This window comes from Neoarius graeffei, chromosome 7 (genome assembly GCF_027579695.1).
Source record: "Neoarius graeffei isolate fNeoGra1 chromosome 7, fNeoGra1.pri, whole genome shotgun sequence".
In the NCBI taxonomy this organism is placed as follows: domain Eukaryota; kingdom Metazoa; phylum Chordata; class Actinopteri; order Siluriformes; family Ariidae; genus Neoarius; species Neoarius graeffei.
The window spans coordinates 56,875,739-56,896,833 of NC_083575.1; the positions used below are offsets into that span (position 1 = coordinate 56,875,739).

Sequence of the window (21,095 nt, forward strand, 5' to 3'; positions counted from 1 at the left end):
ATCCAGTTCATCTTATATGCTGTTTAGATACTAAACCTGCTATCTTATGTTACTGTTTAAGTATACGGTATTGTATGTTTACATTACTTTATCTGTGCCAATTCCCATGTGTAGGTCACTTAAAGTGCATATTCTGGACCAATTTTGTTTTTTTATATGAAAGTATGTCCCTTTACGCACTCATCCAGAAGGGTAATTTTGCACAAGGCCATCTGTCTACAGCAGAAAAAAAAAAAAAACACGTCTGGAAAAATCCCAAGGGAGTCTGGAGCCAGATTCGTGACGTCACCTGTGGAAGCGCCAGCAGGCTGCGCGAGCTCTGCACGGTTTCAGTGCACAGCCTGTGTAGACCAAGCGCTCCCGTTTCTCTCTCATTGTCCGGTCTTTTGGAAAATGAAGAGTACTAATCCCATCAAGACTGGTGTTGCTACACCCTCCTACGATACATCTGTTAACCATTTTAATAATTACACGATAACGTTGAAGAAATTTGCAGAAAACCACCGGGGCGTTTTCTCATAAACAAACCAGCGCTGACGTAGGATTCAGAGGGAGGCGTCCCGCACGCGACGTCACGAAAATCAATGTTTCCCGGGAAATCCAAATGGCAAGTTTTTTCAGAGGCGGACCAATTCGCCTCAAATGGCTTGAATTCAACTGAATTTTTCTGGTATTGCGCAAGGTAAAAAAATTGCAGAGAATGCAGAATGTTACAGATATTTGACCAAAGTTTAATATAAAATAGGAGAATTACATTGATCTTGCTCCTGAATTTACCCCTGATATGCACTTTAAGCTTGCAAATGTACTACTTAGGTATCATTTCTGGTGGGAATTCTAGAGTAAATCATTGATCAAGGATAGTAACATGATATTTTAATCTACTGACCACTCTTACTTTGTCAGACATCTCATATTTCATGCTTTTTCTGTATCCAGAAGCAGTTTTTGCGAGTCATTGAGTGGTCAATAAAATTTGACCCTGACCTACAATTTAGGATGAGTCATGTATAGTATGTGGTGAATGTGTCACCTGAAAGTCGTCCACGGATGGTGTGCTGCGCTGAGCTGTGCGTCTGCGGTGCCACTGGTGGAGCGTGTTACGAGTTTCTGAGCTCAGCACCCGTGCAGCCTGCTCTTCCTGGAAGTTTTTAATGAGAGACATGGCTCCATATGCACTAGTCAAGTAGTATCCACCTACAAAGAAGGGACATTTCTAATTAATTTTTTTTATTGCTCAGTTTAGCAACAAACAATAATTAAATAGTGTATTTTGGATGTGGCATCATGCTTATGAATCAATAGTGCATGAGTTAGGTACCTTCTCCATGCAGCAGAGAGGGATCCAGTAACTCCATCATGTACTGAATCTCTGTGTCCAGCTCAGGCATGTCACATTGAGCCAACACATACGTCAGCATGGGTAAGAAGTCATCCGCCCCGTACATTCTCCCTAAAATCACACCATAGTAAAACCATATTAAAACTCCATCTAAATGAAAACATGGTTGTAGTCCTTTTACACCATTTCTTACCTGAATTGTCTTCCATGATGGTGTAAATCAGCTTGCAGACACGGAGCAGTAGCGACACTTTTTTCTCAGGCGAGTACATCTTGCTCATATTGTGGAACTTATGACGAATCTTCTCTATGGCTACAGGGTCTGGTGGCATGGCTCCATCCACACCCATCTCTTGCGGCTGCTTGGTTTTGGCCAGAGCCAGGTTCTCCTTCAGCTGCTGCCAAACCCCACTGCTCACCTGGAAGTTGTGCAGAGCCACCTCCACCACAGGCTTCAGCGGCTTCAGGATGCACTTATGCATGGCCTTCTCCAGGACCTGATCTGAGAGGGGGGATGGAGGAGATGGTCAGAAACGGTCAGCACACACACACACACACACACACACACACACACACACACACCAATTGTAAGAGAAAATAATTCTTAAGTAAGAGGGTGATTCACAGATTATCCCACACACATGAAAAGGGTAGAATTAGTCAGTGGAAGGATCACATATAAATGATAAATATGTCTGCAAAGTAATTAAGGTGTCTTTCCCCACTGTATCGATATGACTCTAGGAGCTGTTTAGATGTGTTACAAACAGAAATAGCCGTGGTTGTAAATATAGAGAAACCGAGACCTCCCACAGAACTAATATTACATTTCCTTTTCATACATTCACTCAGTATTTCCATAGTTTAGTTTGCAAAACATTTCACAGAAGAATTTAGCTGTGCATTAAAACAACTACAGTAGACATGTTTCACCTCTCTTTGTTTGTGAAAAGCTGGATCAAAACTCATGACTTTATTGCAGAAGGGAGTAATCATGTCCAGGAAGTTAAACCACAAGGCTCTAGTAGCAGATTTTAATATGTAACTGCCTACTCAGGTGACCAGGAATGCTGACTGTGAAGCAAAATGTGCTTCAGTCAGCTTAATTATTCACTTTTTCATTAGAGAAGTAAATGTTTCTTGGTCAATTTTCAGGCATGTGATGTTTCTTCTCCCTCTTTCTCCTTCCCCACTCTGCAGAGAACCAGATGATGTCATGTCTGTGATGCCAAGAACTGTCTAATATCAGCTAGTATATAATAAAATAAAAATATATTCAATTGATAATACATTCCTCAAATATATTTCTTTGCACCTTTGCTACAGTATGTACTGTTGGGCCATTAAAACTCTAAATACAAAACAAGAGCTTTATTTAAACTTGCAGTAATCATTTTTGTATTCCTTATTTGTACAAATAACCTGGAATATACACTACCGTTCAAAAGTTTGGGGTCACCCAGACAATTTTGTGTTTTCCATGAAAAGTCACACTTTTATTTACCACCATAAGTTGTAAAATGAATAGAAAATATAGTCAAGACATTTTTCTGGCCATTCTGAGCATTTAATCGACCCCACAAATGTGATGCTCCAGAAACTCAATCTGCTCAAAGGAAGGTCAGTTTTATAGCTTCTCTAAAGAGCTCAACTGTTTTCAGCTGTGCTAACATGATTGTCTCATCTCATCTCATTATCTGTAGCCGCTTTATCCTGTTCTACAGGGTCGCAGGCAAGCTGGAGCCTATCCCAGCTGACTACGGGTGAAAGGCGGGGTACACCCTGGACAAGTCGCCAGGTCATCACAGGGCTGACACATAGACACAGACAACCATTCACACTCACATTCACACCTACGGTCAATTTAGAGTCACCAGTTAACCTAACCTGCATGTCTTTGGACTGTGGGGGAAACCGGAGCACCCGGAGGAAACCCACGCGGACACGGGGAGAACATGCAAACTCCGCACAGAAAGGCCCTCGCCGGCCATGGGGCTCGAACCCGGACCTTCTTGCTGTGAGGTGACAGTGCTAACCACTACACCACCGTGCCGCCCCAACATGATTGTACAAGGGTTTTCTAATCATCCATTAGCCTTCTGAGGCAACGAGCAAACACATTGTACCATTAGAACACTGGAGTGATAGTTGCTGGAAATGGGCCTCTATACACCTATGGAGATATTGCACCAAAAACCAGACATTTGCAGCTAGAAAAAAAGTCATTTACCACATTAACAATGTCTCATCTCATCTCATTATCTCTAGCCGCTTTATCCTGTTCTGCAGGGTCGCAGGCAAGCTGGAGCCTATCCCAGCTGACTACGGGTGAAAGGCAGGGTACACCCTGGACAAGTCGCCAGGTCATCACAGGGCTGACACATAGACACAGACAACCATTCACACTCACATTCACACCTACGGTCAATTTAGAGTCACCAGTTAACCTAACCTGCATGTCTTTGGACTGTGGGGGAAACTGGAGCACCCGGAGGAAACCCACGCGGACACAGGGAGAACATGCAAACTCCGCACAGAAAGGCCCTCGCCGGCCACAGGGCTCGAACCCGGACCTTCTTGCTGTGAGGCGACAGCGCTAACCACTACACCACCATGCCGCCCCATTAGCAATGTATAGAGTGTATTTCTGATTAGTTTAAAGTGATCTTCATTGAAAAGAACAGTGCTTTTCTTTCAAAAATAAGGACATTTCAAAGTGACTCCAAACTTTTGAACGGTAGTGTATGCAGAAGATGGAAAACAACAACGGATTAAGTTGGCACCTTAGCAAAAGTGTATTGAGTAGCTGAGAAGACCTGTTTGGAAAATGGACTTCTGGTCTTGAATGCTTGTTTGTATTTGGATGCGCCTATTGTTAGTCATTTTACAGACACTTCACAGGCCACTGCCATGTAAGCCCCCTTATAATAAGCATAATTATAAATGCCCCAGGCTGGGGAAAAAATGTATGCCATTCTAGTTGCAATGATGATCAAAAAAGCATACTAAATAACAGAAGACATATACAACCTTCCATGATGCCACAGCAATCATTTCAATTCATTTAGATCATTAAGTCTCTGACATTTCTAATATTTATTCGTTACTCACGTCACGCTAAACAACTTCAGTTGATAGTCTTGCGCCATGCATTGACCTTAACTCCAACACAGTGAAAATATTATCATAAATTTCGTAAATGTAACCTGCCATTTTATCGCACTCTGAAAGTGGTCGTGCCCCTCCCTGTTGTCTGGCCTGAGGCATGCACAGTAAATGCACTGTCTGTTAGTTATGAGGGGGAGAGAAACAGATACCTCCATATACTCAGGCTGCTGCCTTGTTCATGCTTTTCACGCATTAAAATGGCGAGTACACATGAAGCCCAAAGCTTGGAGCAGCAAGCATTGTAGGAGCCACTCCATATGTATTCAATTTGCACTGTATACCTCACAGTGCAGGAATTAAATCGCTCTTCACCTCACTTAAAATAGTACTTGGGTGTCTTTGCAAAATTTCATCCAGTTCACTTTTACTGTCTAAGAGTAATAATCAGTCAAGGTCACCAGACTTGTGCGTTCATGTTTATCTTACAAGGAACTGATAAACCCTGCAACACCACAATAACAGTTGGTACAATTAGAAAGAACATGTACCTGCTTACATAAATCCTCATATATACACACAAGAGGAATGCAGTCCACTTAATTAAAAATTATTTTTCTGTCTCGCAATCTGTAGAAGGGGATAATGGAAAGTTCTATCAACATTTCAATTATTCGTACTTGAATAAAAATGTAATTTAGGGCCTACTTCTGCTGAATGAGAGCAGCTTTGTTGTGCACAGACACTGACAGATAGCACAAAGAAGAGATAGAGCTCATAGCAAAAGAAAAAATAAGGAGAAGCAACCAGTCAAGGCCAGCCTGAGTCTGTCTTCTACTGCGTGCAAACTTTCGACACACACACACACGCACAACCTAACTCCACAGTCCAAAGCAGGAAAACAAGTCACAGGCTTGGAGAGAAGAGAAGTGAATCTACTGACGCCTCCCACACAAAAAACACACAAGAGGCCATCATAGTGAAATATGGCCACAAGCTGCGTCATTCTCCAACACAATCAGATGCACAAAGTAAAGAATCCCTTCCCTGTTTCCCTGAATCTTCAGTTCCTTGACATGTACTTTTATTTTTTTTTTCCAAAAGGATCTTTACCACACCTAATTCAATTTCTATTCTTGGTTCTACATTGTGAGAAGTCCTCAAAACATTGTCAGCATACAGGAAGTAGGTTTCCTGAGGCATCTCAAGAGCAGGATACATCTTCTCCCACTATCAACAAGAAGTGGGTTAAATAAACAGAAATGAACACTATATCTCTCTCCCAACTTAAAATAGACCTTGGAGAGGAGACTGCTTAATCTGAACTGTTACAAGTGCATTTTTATCTGTGAAGCCTGGGTGAAGTGACCGCACGTGTGCACATGAAAAACCCTGTAGCGCACGCATGTATTTCTATGCTGTGTCCAAGGCAGAAAAAAAAAATTAATGAGTACAAAGTCCTGAAACAGAAAACAAATACCCTTTTGTCCCTTCTTACTACATTCTCGACTTACATCCACCTACCCATTTACTAATAGGGCACAGTCAACAAGTGAGAGGGGCTGCCTCAAAAGCGCTAGCAGGGATTGGTGGAGAGAACACTGCAAGGGCAGGAGACGCTGACCCACTTGGATGTGATGTGCACAAAACATCTGGAGTGAAATATATTTACTAGAGCACAGAGCTGACTGCTTATGTTCTCAGGAAAACGGAAATGGATTACAGTTTTCCTGTGGAGCTCTAAAAGAAGTTAGAAGTTAGCAAAATAAGAAAAAAAATAGATTGTACTCTTACTCCTAGCTCACCTCTGTTGCAAAACTGATAATGACCAGCTTTCCCAATTGGACCACATTACAGCATCTAAAGGCTTCTATATACCAACCCCCCCCCCAAAAAAAAAAAAAACCAACAGCTCATAGAAAAGAAAAGTCTGCTTTCACATAAATATACCTGCCAGTCTGTTGCAACTTACGCCTACACAGTTCATACACTAAAACCTTCTATCCAAACATAACGCACGCAGTTCTGTCGGGACCTGCATTAGGAGCAAACAACTTTCCTGGAAGATGAGTACCGGTAATATGAAACCAGTCAGCAGAACCATTCCAAACAGATGAACACTTCACTACAGGTGCATTTGTTAGCACAATATGTTTCGTAAATTATCTGGTAGGTACTGACTTGCGATAGTTGGTACTTAGGATTTAAATGTATACAAGTCAGTTTCTTTTCTCCATAATAAATAAGTCAGTGTTTTTGTTACTTCTGCTTTTTTCTCTTGATGGCGGAGCTCAGTCACAAATTGCCAAACAATGAACGAAACCATTCTATAGATATACTGCAGGCAGGCAGTGATTTGAATAGTTTCAGGAAGAGAGAAAGAAATATTACGAAAGAAACATTTTGTTCAGTATATCAATAAATACAACTTCACACTGGTAAAATTTGTACGTTTTCTTTTAGATATAGTCCTGAAAACTACACACTTTCCTTTTTCAGTCTAACTTTTTGCAAAAGTGAAAATGAGAAAACTGCATGAAGACTCCATTCCAATTCCCCTGAAAGGTGCCTTACCTACCTTTACACTTATAACTTGAAAAGACAACATTACTGTCAAATTTCAAATAATTTTACATCATCCACATCAGCCTCTGTATCATCAGGTGAGGTAAAACCTTGTGGCAATTAAAATACGAGCCTCATCATCATCATAATCATCATCTCATTTGTAACTGATCATTGTCACATATTCTGTTACCACTGATGGGAAATAATCACTGATTAATTCAGTGAGTTCTGTTGACGACATTTCTTGTTAATAATAGCTTTTTATTAGGGCATTTAAACATTTTAAAACTCTGATTATGGCCATCTTTATCCAGATCAACTTTGCCCAAAACCGGGGCGGCACGGTGGTGTAGTGGTTAGCGCTGTCGCCTCACAGCAAGAAGGTCCTGGGTTCGAGCCCCGGGGCCGGCGAGGGCCTTTCTGTGCGGAGTTTGCATGTTCTCCCCGTGTCCACGTGGGTTTCCTCCGGGTGCTCCGGTTTCCCCCACAGTCCAAAGACATGCAGGTTAGGTTAACTGGTGGCTCTAAATTGACCGTAGGTGTGAATGTGAGTGTGAATGGTTGTCTGTGTCTATGTGTCAGCCCTGTGATGACCTGGCAACTTGTCCAGGGTGTACCCCGCCTTTCGCCCATAGTCAGCTGGGATAGGCTCCAGCTTGCCTGCGACCCTGTAGAAGGATAAAGCGGCTAGAGATAATGAGATGAGAACTTTGCCCAAAACCTGAGAGCACATTTTTTTTCCCGGCTGTTTACCAGAATTCAGCCGCAGTGACATCCAACAGGCTTTCTCAGATCACCACCACACATGCACACCAGATGTTGCTTCTAATATCTACTAACAAATTAGTTGTTGACAACAGACCTGTACACTGGCTATTATTTACAAATGCCTGATTTAACGTTCCTTACTTAGTTAAATAATTATGGAAGCATTGCACTGAAAAATATAATCAGAAAAAGGAGACAGGTAGCTAACAGACAATGACTGGCAGTAGCAGACTGATATGACTGATGGGGAAATACAGTGACGTGTAGTTGTGTGGGCAAAACATTCATGCATGAAAACAAGCATGCATTTTCAATTATCAGAATAATTCTGTTCGCTTTGCAATGAATCATTATGTAGATCATTCAGATTATGAATATGTTGGAATGGATATAAAAAGTGTCCTTACCAATCTGGTCCTCTGGAATGAGGGACTCAATGGGAGGGTTGAGCTCCGAGCTCTGCAGCAGGTAGGATTTCATTTGAGTCATAAACTGCCGGACAGTCTGCAGCAGCTCCAGGCCTGACTCATGGCAGCTGCAATTCTCCTGCATGAAACTCACATAGTCCTGCACCAGGCAGCCGAAGTAGGTGCCTTTGTTCTGGGACTGCTCTACAATCCTTTTGACTGCTCTTTTCTCAGGTGTCATGAGTGAGTTGAAAACGCCGCTGACTTTACGCAAATGTCCTTTGAGTGCCCGTGGCAGCACAAACGTACCAGCGCTGTGCCGCTTCTTGGGCTTGAAGGGTGGCTCCATGCTTAGCTCCTGATCGCTCTCCACACCGACACCATCATCTTCCTCCTCTTCTTCTTCCTCCTCCAGGCTGCTGTCAGCTCTAGAGGGGCTGGCTGCTGTTGGCATTGTGAAGCTGTGGGTGTAGTCCAGAGAGTCAGAGGAGGATGTGGAAATGCTAATGTCGCTGAGTCTCTCTCGCCCCATGGGGCTGCCCTCCTCTGCCGGGCTTCTGCTTTCCACGGCTGCATTTCTCAGCGCCTGCTTGGCCAAGCTCTGAGATACTGCCTGCTCTATGATCTGGTCCTCCAGTGCATCAGGAATACTGGGAGCCCTTTTTCCACGGCAAGATGGCATGGGGATGGGTGAGCTGATCTTCTTGGGGGGCGAGGACGAGAGGGAGCTGAACGAGGAACTCAGGCGCCCCAGCAGGCCAGTTTTCTCCGGGGACATTTTGATCCAGCTAATGCCAGTCTCCGGCATGCTCTTCTGCTTGACTGGGACGGTTGGTCTACGCGGGCTGGTGTGGGGAGGGGGTGGTCGAGGTGGAGGGGAGCGGGTTGAACTTTTCCCTGTAATTACGCCGTAGTTTTTGGGGAGTTCTTTGCTGATGGATCGGCGAAGGATGCTTTGAGGACCTGTATGGCTTTTGCCCTGAGTAGAGGAGCTGCTGCTGTGCGAAAGTGCACGGTTTTCTCCAGGTGCTGCTGAGGTGACACTCTCTGTGGAAGCACGTTCAGAGCGGTGTGTCTGAAGGAAAAGAGGGTTAATAAAGCACAGAGCCCCGTTTGACTGACTACACTCCAGCTGGGATGGGGATCGAGTACGTGGGACAGGTGTCAAATTGTTTCCAAGGGATGTCCTCTGCCCTGCCTGCTTCACTCTCTGCGGAACAGCCGGTCCATCGGTCACAGAGCTCTTCTTTTGACACAGCTTAGAGTCCCAGAATCCTAAAGGAAATGAAGAGAGCCAATAGCCAAACCCACACTGTCATATCATGTGAAAAAGTTTTTAAAAAGTAGAAGTTAACAGAATAAAAGATAAAAAAAAACAATGCTCCTCTTAACTACTCATAGAGGCAAAAAATAAAACTTGGTTATGCCAAGTTTGATGAAAAATGTTATTCAAGCAAAATTAATAATGTTCATAATATCTGAGGAAAAATATTAAGTCTAACTTGAGTAAAAACAAATGACTCATACAATAAATCAACGCACACACGCACACATCTCACAAACGCACACAACTATTCCGCAGTGCAAACAGGAAAAGCTGAACGTGAGGACTGACCAAAGAAAAGGCAGCAATTTAAACTTAAAAAAAAAAAAAAAGAAGAAAACATGTTAGTCATAACAATATCAAGGATTAAAACCCACACTTACAGGAATTAAGTAAAACTCTTCTAGTCTTTGTTTCTTTCGGATGGCTCGATTAAAAACATCTATAGCTCATAGCTCCAAGTCAGCGTGTGGAAACAGGAGTGCGGTTCACACACATACTGAATGGTATGAGTCATGCATGCTGAAGAGTTGATGGGAGGAGCACAGAAACTGCTGCTCTCTCTTCCCACTTTTTCCTCACTCACGCGTTCATTCTAAAGGCCGTCCCTTCAAATGCATTCCACTCACCCTATATGCAAAACAGATTTTTTTTTTTTGTCCCACCTCTGTACAAATGGAGACATACTTCTACCAATATAATCAGAGTATGGACACTACTTCCACTTTACTAATAAGCACATTTCCACTCACTGTTATAAAGCTAGAGGTCAAACAGGTTAGAGCTCATCAGTTCCTCAGATTGAAACATCTAAGAGGTATGTGTGGTTACATCACACATGCAATCAAGTGTGTACTTCTCCTAGCCTTTACTCCTCTCATTCTTTATGCCAGTTCATACAACTGTCATAAAATCTATTATCTTCCAACATGTGCGTTAGATTTTTATTTTCCTGTCTCTCTCACTTACTCTGCTCTATTTTTCCTTTCGGATTTCCCCATGTCCTTAGCTCCCCCTGAAATTTCCTACTCAGAATAGTAAGTCAGACTGAAACCTGATCGGCAACACCTAAAGCCTGAATTTCATCACACTCGCTAGGTGGGGCCCATTTTGGCAGTGGTCCCAGTATGAAAATTTCCAAGTCTTGCCTTCAGTAAGCCGTGCTGTACTGGTCTGTATCCGCCGGTACTCCATTACACGACACACAATGTGTCTTAAGATTGAAAACCCTTTAACGCCATATTCTGTCTTCACGGATTCTATTTTCTGTATCAAGTGGTATGCGTCTTCCTCAAGTTTCACATGTCTACAACACAACGTCTTGTCTTTCCTAGCACTTGCATTGTTTGTTTTCTGTAATTTGAGCTCTTTCTTTTATGAAACATTATTAAACCATCCGAGTTACAGAAGCATTCAAACCACAGTCATTCAAGAAACACCACAGTTCAAACTGGAGTCTATTCAGGTAAGTAAATGTCATTTCTTATCCTCTCTTGTATTGTCGTCAGTCATATCCAAGTTAATATATGTCAAGTGAAGTGTCCTATTACACTGACTTATATTACAGTCTAATTCCTGTAAACCAAATACTGCGCAATAGCCCAGAACCATAAGAAACAAAACTACTCTTAGACATGTTCCAGCAAGTGACATCATCAGAATGTGTCACCTACATGAGAAGCACATTCAGAAGTATGTACACAGAACTTCAGAGCCATGTTTTCAAGCTAAACGATCTGGCTCAAATACTTGAAAGAATAAGAAATTATTTTAAAATTATTCCCCCCAAAAAAATCTGTTTAAAAAAATAAAACAAATAATCATCATACTAAATAACATCCAGGCCTTTCAATTACATAATTTGGGCTACACCCTGTATTTCTGAACTTGTTTTTTTTTCCATCGTGATACAGGGTAATTTGGGCTTTTCCGCACGCGCAAAGTGCTGTTTTCCCAGTGCTCTGTGTTTAAACCTGCTGCTGCTTTTTTAGCTACAAAGTTATGAATAAATAAATCTATGAATTATTTTTACCTTTATGTAGGCAAAATGTCTACAGCATTAATCCCTCTTGATGTACATGACAAACATAATTAGAATACAGTAAGTTAGTATTTAAAAGCTGTGTTGGGGCCTGAGGAGAGCCTGGAGGAAAGGAGCCTGTGAATGAAAAAGCAAATTCTGCACTGTTGCCATCAAAGAGACAAACCTGTAGCCGACCTGCGACACAAAAGGTTTCTCAGTCCCATCACAAGAATCGGCAGCGCAATTCACAGTATGTAGTCGGGTCAAAGATCTTAGTTTAAATGAAAGGCCAGCGTCTAAGACTGTCATCAACAAGAGGACCAAGCTCCAAGTCACTGATTCCACCCACACTTACACACCTGTGTGGATTTAAGATGCAAACTGTATCTATATCTTAAATACACACAGTTGTGTCCTGAATAGCTCTCTTTTACTTGATTTAAATCATATATGACACTAGGTATCAGAGAGATATTGCAGTTGAGGTCAGATAACGTGGGATATAGGGCTGCTTTTAGGTTTTTAAATGATACAGGAATTATTAGGAGAATTTAGTACAATATGGTGTGAAACGTTCTGGTTCACACTCCAGTCCAGAAGGTGGTGGTAATGCACCTAAAAGCTGTTTGCCGACCACCATAAAACAATATAAAAGAAGGAGAAAGAAGATTTACCTAATGTGGAAATCCCGCTGTGGTCATTGGTACTCGAGTCTCGCTCCTCCACGAAATCATGGCGTGCCGATCGCCGCTGATGGACAATTCGTGCTCTGCGCGAGGCTTACGGAGAGTTCGACGAACCCAGAACCACATGGGAATGGTGTGGATTTCGCGTCAATTCCGAGAAATACATGCTAATTCTCGCTAATTTCGGTCTTTTTAAAGGTCATAGGCAGTGGTCGGAGATGAAACGTAGAATATCGAATTTATTGTCTAGAAAAACGACCCAAAAAGCAAATTCAATTTTCCTAGTGTCTAATTTGCACCCTAAAATTGAATAAAACGGTTAAAATATACTGTTTTGCCCAATTTCCGAAGGTTTGTTTACATTTCACTTATGCGCACTTTCACCGCCAGGGGACCATCGTCATGATGCCATTTAAGCCAAACAGACTGGGAGCAGCTCTGTGTTTACTTGCGAACCGAGCACACGTGTACAGACTTTGGTCGTGAGAGGTTGTGTAAAATGTCTGAAAGTGATAGCGATCTTGAGGCAGGAAGTCCCCAAATTAAATATCGACAGGTGAAACCATATATGTATGAACCTATGGCCGTTGTGAAGCAATCGGTGAATGCGGCTCACTAGTTTGACCATGCGGCCTCGGAATCGGACAGCGACTCGGCCGACTCTGATCGCGGTGACCCCGGACCTCAACAAGACTCGCGCCCAAACGATTTATCCTGGTAGTTATGATAAATTCTTACTTTCGTCGTAATACTAAATAAGAGCCCTTTTGAAGAATAATTAAACCACCCTCCCTAGTGGAGATAGGTAACGATTACTTGACAGTGCGCCGGTAGGCCACATTAGCCTGCCATCCGCGGTATTATACTATTTATAGCCTACTCTAAGTGAGGAAATATCCCTTTGTCTCATTTCCACAATGATTGTACAGGATCCCTCAGGATTCTTGACTTGTCAATTGCAAGCAAAGGTAAAAATGTTTACCTCCATTTCTCTTTTTTGCTTGAGCATTGCTGGAGCGTTGCTGGTCTGTTTCTTCTCTGACTGCTTGATTTTGTTTCACATGCACAATCCACTCTCTCTGCCTCTTCTCCTCTTTTGGAAAAAGGTAAAAACTTCTTCCTGAACTGGTCCCGTTGTTACAGTTCAGTGCACAACAATAAGGCATGGTTTTTCTTTGGAAATTCCTGAATGCACGTCTGCACTCAAGCCGAACGGCAATGCAAGTAAACGGAAGTGGACTCGACTCAAGCGATTTGTTTGGCTTAAATGACATCACGTGCCGAGTGGTCACGAAAATAGCCAAACAGAAATTCGCCACGAGCCGCGCTAACTTATTTTAATTATTACTTATTAACAATACTTCTTGGGACCTGAAGAAAATTACAGAGGGTTTTTTAACATATAAAGTTTCAAATGTGCATAAAATTAAAACCGTTGCCTATGAGCTTTAAAGAAGAAAGTCAAGACATTGGGTTTTATGCAGCCAAGTTTATTTAATCAACATTTCAGGTTTTTTTTTTTTACACTTTTGGTAGCATATTTTGGGCGCTTGACCTTAATTTGGGCACCTTTTTAATTTGGGCGCCTACGATGTTATCAGTCGCAGGTTTCATGTAATTGAAAGGCATGACATCTATTATCACGAACAACCAGTGAGCTGATCAGTAATGATCAGATCTGTCAAATTAAAAATGAAAGGAAAACCCCTACTGAATAAGCTTCAATGAGAACATAGGTCAGCAAAGAAAAGAAAGCAGAAATACATGAGTGTTTTGAAACAGTGGCAGTAAGAACACACTCAAAAGCACAAGTCATAACCGAATTGCCTCAAAGCAAGAGAGCTCTAAACCAACACCCATCCTCAACCAGTCACACTGTATTTATGAGCCCAAGCCTGATCCAACCCTCTCAGATAAACACGTGTTTGGTGTATCAGCTAAGTTTATACGCAACTGAGGTATTTTCTGGTTTATTTGCAATCATAAACAGTCACAGAACTATAACATTTTGAACGGATCATAAGGCTTCAGAGAAAGGCACACTCATAGATGCTTGACTAATAAAATCAGACCTGAAGACTGAGGGTAAAAGCTACTTACCAATTCCTAACTTGGCTACTTGTTCTAGATCAGTAGTAGTCTTTGCAGCAGAGATTGCCTCAGGAAGCTTCAGCGTAAACGGAAGAACATCTCTACAAAGAAGAAGCATAAACAAAAGGCACTAAGGGCATAAAGTGTACTAAGAGGACCTAGAAAATTCTTAAAACCTTATAGAAGCTTTGCTCTTAAGGGGAAACTAGAGAGAGAGAGACAGAGGTTTGGTGCTCCAGCTGTGAATCTTAGCATGTGAAAAGAAAAGACTGACATACAGAGGCTTGTGTTTGTCTACTGTGTGGCACTGACAAAGAGACAGACTCGGCAAGGCAGGGAGACCATGCAGAAATGCACCACAGGGTATAATAAGGATTGCATGGTACAATAAACTTGCAAAGCAGGAACACAAACAATTCAGCCTTAAACAAGGAAGCATATTCAATGATTTATGTTTTTGATAGCAGTTGAGCCACCGACACAGCGTCATGCAATTAAATTATTTTGGATTTGTGGTTTCAGATTGCTAGCACAGACTGGGTAGGATAAGAAAGCGACTGATTTTAGTCTAATAATCCTTTTGTTTGTAACTCAGCAAAGAAAAAAAAAACCTGACAAAAGCAGCAGCGGCTCACCAGGTTAACGGGTTCACAGTAGAAATCAGTTTGGCACAAAAGGCTTCAATCAAGTGAGAGGTAATGCTGTATCATATTTGGACCACAGGGCTAGGGATTTGATATAAATTTTGTAACACGATACGTCTTTCAGATTATAACACCCAGGGTTGAGGAGATATTACAGCACAAGCTTGGGTTACTAAGCTCAAATCAAACTTGTTAGCTTACTTTCCAAAAGAGTTTAAGAAATAAAGGTAAATAACTATTCACTAAAACTTAAAAGACCCCATCTCGTGTATTGGTACTGTGAATGAATGCAGTCATTAAACATAAAGCAAAACAACGCGAAAACAGCATGATAAACACATTCATACCAACATATGCATTAGTTGCCTGAAAATGTTTCATGATAAAACACCATGCGTTATACTGTTCATTTGCTCTCACAGCATTTGCAGCAAGGCTTTTTGTGTCTACTGTTTAGTGGTGTAGCTCCTCTTACCTGCTTACGCAGCAAAAAGCCACCAGTCGAAAGAGATCGGCAAAGCTGATCCCTGACCCCTCCAAGGAGAAGGCTGAAACATAAACATACATACACGCAAGAATTTAACAGCACTAGCAGTAGTAATGCACAGCAAAGCTCGAAAAGTTTGCACTTGCTCTACTGTGAAAGTCCACGTATGCATAAGTGCCTCCCACTGTTCGAGGAATATGGGACAAATAGAGGGAGAGAACTAAATTTGGGTTAATGCAAAACAGATGTGCTAACTGGCAGCGAGTTATTATGGAAATGCCATTATCCCTGTTGTTCAGCTTTAATAAAAGTACCAATTGTCAAAGAACAGACTGAAATTTTCAGACCAGAAGATGGGACATGATCAGTTTTACCAGTCACAAAAGCAAGCGTTAAATTTATTTTAAATATCTCATGAGAAGTGTGGGGCGGCATGGTGGTGTAGTGGTTAGCGCTGTTGCCTTACAGCAAGAAGGTCCGGGTTCGAGCCCCGTGGCCGGGGAGGGACTTTCTGTGTGGAGTTTGCATGTTCTCCCCATGTCCGCGTGGGTTTCCTCCGGGTGCTCCGGTTTCCCCCACAGTCCAAAGACATGCAGGTTAGGTTAACTGGTGACTCTAAGAGCGTATTCACACCTACGTTGTTTGGTCCGGACCAAACAACTAAACGAACCAAATTTCCCTTGGTCCGGACCTTTTGGGTTGGTCTGAATACAAACCACCGAACTCTGGTCCGGACCAAACAAGCGGACCGAGACCGAGCTGCAAGGTCGGACTCGGTCCGGACTAAAGGAACTCTGGTGCGGACCTTTTGGAGGTGTGAAAGCAGACCGGACCTAATCTGACAGTTTTGCTTTTTTGTACCTTGGGAGCTTCCGTCGTTTGTCGAGCATTATGGGAAACAGAGTCTTGACACTCCACCGCAAAGTGCAAACACTGTTTCGGTTGTTAAGGGAACCTTACAACAGTCGTTCAGTCATTCAGACCAGTGGTAGGCTAGACTACAGAGTACAAAAAATGAATAGGGGGCAAACGTGGGCCGAGGAAGAAACGCGTACCCTTGTGGATATATGGGCAGATGTCCACATATCTGAGCTTTTGGAGAGAACACACAAAAATGCCGACGTGTCTGCTGTATTCAGTGAGAAAATGAAGGAGAAGGGGTTCACGCGCTCCCCAGAACAATGTCGGCTAAAAGTGAAGAAACTCCGTCAGACCTACATTAAAATCAGGGACATTCTTTCAAAAAGTGGCGGTACTAGCGACGCAAAAAAGAAATTCATCTATTACGATGGATAAGGCGAATATCCCGACACATACCTCCTCCGTCTTGCGTGAAGAGCCAGAACTGTCACAACATGATGTGCGCTCATCAGCGCTATCCTCCGTAGCCGCCTTGCCCTTTGAAGTCGTCGTTAATAAATTACTTGTACAACAGCATAGTAATCGCACAATTGTGAAAACGGTAAAAACTGGAAAAAACATATAGCTTTGATGACATTAAAAAGAATAACAGCACGGAAAGCCTCCATGACTACTTTTGAACTTAACGCTTTGTGCGCATGTCGTCTCTGACCAATAGCTGAACGACCTCAGGGCACGTGGCTTTGTTGACAGATTTTGGTCCGCTTACTAAAATGTACAGTGTGAAAGCGAACCGCACCAAAATGAAAAAAAAAAAAAAAAAACATTTGGTTCGGACCACAGCAAGTGAACTATCGAACTATCCTGGTCTGAATACACCCTAAATTGAGCGTAGGTGTGAATGTGAGTGTGAATGGTTGTCTGTGTCTATGTGTCAGCCCTGTGATGACCTGGCGACTTGTCCAGGGTGTACCCCGCCTTTCGCCCGTAGTCAGCTGGGATAGGCTCCAGCTTGCCTGCGACCCTGTAGAACAGGATAAAGCGGCTACAGATAATGAGATGAGATGAGAAGTGTCATTATAAATGCCTAAACAACTGGCATGCACAATCCTTTGGGTATTGCAGGAAAGAATACATTGTAGTTAAGATTTTAAAAAATTCCTTTTAAAAATATTTTACCCGTTTTCTTAAGCACATAATTTAAGCCTTGCGTTGTTGCTGCATTGTTGTATAGAATTCAATATGGTTAGCTTTGGAAAAGTAGCACTGTAAGCAGTATGTAACTAGTCAGATGCACTGGTCTGGGACTTAATTAAATTATTAATACACAATTATGAATACGATAAGTGTATAGTAGTACACTTTTATGATAATCTTAACATCAAAGGCTGAAAGGCTGGAATTGCATTCCAGACAAATACTTGTCTGTAAGACAGCTGGAAAATAGATTAGTTTAAAAAAAGAAAGTTGAAAACAAAAAGCCCAAGAATGTATAAAGCACTGACAGCACACTGTCTGAGAACACTGAGCCACACCACTAAAGCTAGCTCACACACAGAGTCATTGTACTGCCTGGACAAAAACAGTGGATTAATAAAAAGGCAAAAATAGACAGGTAAAGCCAGTCTTTTTTTTATGTCATGTGCAGAGGGAAGTGAAAAGGAGAAAAGAGATGTTCATAGTTCTCTGGCATTGTGTGCAACTCACTGTACTGGCTTTCTGTGACTGGGAAGTCCCTCACGGTTACTGGAGCACTGTCTGTGTCCATACGCAGGGAAATCACCTTCTTCTGGAGTTTAGACGACCTTCTCACCAGAAATGTCTACAGCACATACACACAGAAATAGGACAAGAAACAGAAGACAAACATTACACTAACGTTCAACATTGTGCTGTGGTACTGTATGCGTCATTAAAATTTCAAATATCACTCAAGTCAGGTTGAGCAATGCAATGTCATGAGCTTAGATCTGGCTCAGAGGGCATAATCAGCAGTTAAAAATAAAAATTGCTCATTATGCTATTTAAAACTCAAATCTGACGTCAAACCTGACATGACATTTACTATATTTCAGCTTAGGATAGCCATTTTTAACCCTCTAACCAGGAGCTGAAACACTGAGAAATTCATTAGCCCAAGTGTAATATGCGAGCAGGCATACTACTCCAACAACATTCCAACAGTTTGGAACAGATACATGACGTCAAATCCCACACTTCAAAATGATCTCATGCATAAACCACTGGTATGACAAGCAGAACATGCAGTTAGAAGGTGAACCAACAATGCTAACGAAAGTTCAAGTTTTCTTTGTAAAGATTTATTCAGAAGATGTTACATTAACGTTTCTACTACTGACCCTGTATGCCTGTACAATACAGTACTAACATATGAATGAAAACCATCCATCCATCCGTTATCTGTAGCCGCTTATCCTGTTCTACAGGGTCGCAGGCAAGCTGGAGCCTATCCCAGCTGACTACGGGCGAAAGGCGGGGTACACCCTGGACAAGTCGCCAGGTCATCACAGGGCTGACACACAGACACAGACAACCATTCACACTCACATTCACACCTACGGTCAATTTAGAGTCACCAGTTAACCTAACCTGCATGTCTTTGGACTGTGGGGGAAACCGGAGCACCCGGAGGAAACCCACGCACACATGGGAAGAACATGCAAACTCCACACAGAAAGGCCCTCGTTGGCCGCTGGGCTCGAACCCAGGACCTTCTTGCTGTGAGGCGACAGCGCTAACCACTACACCACCGTGCCGCCTTGAATAAAAACTAGTAGGGGAATAATAATAATAATAATAATTATAGGAAGAACTTTATTCATCACACATACACTTGTGAAATTCCTCTCTGCATTTAACCCATCTGAGGCAGTGAACACACACGTAAGCAATGAGCACACACACATATATCCAGACCAGTGGGCAGCCATGCTAGCAGCGCCTGGGGAGCAGCTGGGGGTTAGGTGCCTTGCTCAGGGGCACCTCAGCCTAAGGCCACCCCATGTTAACCTAAGCGCATGTCTTTGAACTGTGGGGGAACCCAGAGCACCTGGAGGAAACCCACACAGACATGGGGAGAACATGCAAACTCCATACAGAAAGGCCCCCGTCGGCCGCTGGGCTCGAACCCAGAACCTTCTTGCTGTGAGGCAACAATGCTAACCACTACACCACCATGCCGCCCCAATATACACTCCCATAATATCTGGAAATACACACCCCCATAAGCATAAAAAGAAGTCAGCAAAATAATAATAATAACACAAACAAATGTCACTCGTAAACTCGTAAAGTGAATTAAACATTGCTGTAAATGTTCATAAAGATGTTCAATTTCAGATCAGAAACTATATAGACCAATACTAACCAAACTGAACAGAATTAAACTGAACTAAAACAAGTCATAAATAGTATATAGTGTGGTGTGTGTTTGTACGTACACACACAAAACACTTACCCCTGGTGGCTGAGGCTGCAGGATGCGTTTTGCTTCTTCATCGCTGAGTGACAGTAAAAGCCAGACCATATGTGTGTGTGTCAGTCTGTCCAGCACACTCATGTGCCGGCGTAGAGAGTCATAGCCAGAGTCCCGGACCCCTGCTGCACCAGTGCAGACTGACGACTGCAGGAACAGACCACTCACCTCCCCCTCAAGACTACAAACAGAGTAAAAAGTAAATGGCTTGCAATGTCTCTGTCAATGGAAATATCCAATTTTATTCAGAGTTAAACACTTTCCACAATAAAACTATTTGGCCCGTCATATCCGGTATTCATAGGAGCATCTGGAATAGTCCTTCCCATTCCTGGTCCTGAAGCACTGCTGCATATTTAATGTTGTCTCTACTCACCCCTTTTGTTAATTTGTTAAAAACTGATGAGCTTAAAAAGGGAAACACTAAAATGTGTAGTGCAGATGTGCTTGAGTAGCATAAAAAAGTAGTAGAAAACTGCTAGCTCTGACTAGCCTCCTGAATTTTTTCAATTCCCGAATTGACTTTTTGTTCTGCCATGAGATACGGAGTCTATGCCATGAAATGTGCAGACTATTTCTGAGAAAACTGGGAAAATATATTGACTATAAATCTAGTCACAGAGCCTGTGTGCAAAAACAAATAAGCATACAAACCAGGTCAAGGACATTTTGAATACATTAACATAGTTATAGTTTTTCTAACAAAGTCTATAACACAATGTATATTAAGAAATCCTCTGCAATTTTCTCTGAAGTAAAACTAAAGATTCACTGCATAAAGCAAAAAATTCCTAACTATCTTTTGTCACTGTGCTGATGAGCTAAAGAGGAAAGCGCACCCCCTTGTGGACAACTAGCAGCATTACAATAAAAACACAAAGGAAATAGTTTGATATTAACCATTACGTTCAAACAAAACAACAGCCCTGGTACTAATAGAAAACATTAACACACACACACACACGTTTATTTTATTATCTCTGTAAGGACCTTCCACTGACCTTTATTTACACTACTGTTCAAAAGTTTGGGGTCACTTTGAAATGTCCTTATTTCTGAAAGAAAAGCACTGTTCTTTTCAATGAAGATCACTTTAAACTAATCAGAAATCCACTCTATACATTGCTAATGTGGTAAATGACTATTCTAGCTGCAAATGTCTGGTTTTTGGTGCAATATCTCCATAGGTGTATAGAGGCCCATTTCCAGCAACTACGGTATCACTCCAGTGTTCTAATGGTACAATGTGTTTGCTCATTGCCTCAGAAGGCTAATGGATGATTAGAAAACCCT

At 42.2% G+C, this 21,095-nt stretch overlaps 1 protein-coding gene across 3 annotated transcripts in view; it reads right to left on the reverse strand.

The window, feature by feature from the left end:
- rin2a (Ras and Rab interactor 2a) overlaps window positions 1-21,095 on the reverse strand; it is a 77,104-nt gene that overhangs the window by 5,298 nt on the left and 50,711 nt on the right. For all 3 annotated transcript variants that reach the window (XM_060926052.1, XM_060926053.1, XM_060926054.1), the window contains 8 exons: window positions 19,785-19,983; window positions 18,014-18,128; window positions 15,434-15,506; window positions 14,324-14,415; window positions 8,191-9,465; window positions 1,536-1,844; window positions 1,322-1,453; window positions 1,034-1,197 (listed from right to left, as the gene is read on the reverse strand). In XM_060926052.1, coding sequence (XP_060782035.1) covers window positions 1,034-1,197; window positions 1,322-1,453; window positions 1,536-1,844; window positions 8,191-9,465; window positions 14,324-14,415; window positions 15,434-15,506; window positions 18,014-18,128; window positions 19,785-19,983 — 2,359 coding nt within the window. The remainder of the gene's footprint in view (window positions 1-1,033; window positions 1,198-1,321; window positions 1,454-1,535; window positions 1,845-8,190; window positions 9,466-14,323; window positions 14,416-15,433; window positions 15,507-18,013; window positions 18,129-19,784; window positions 19,984-21,095) is intronic.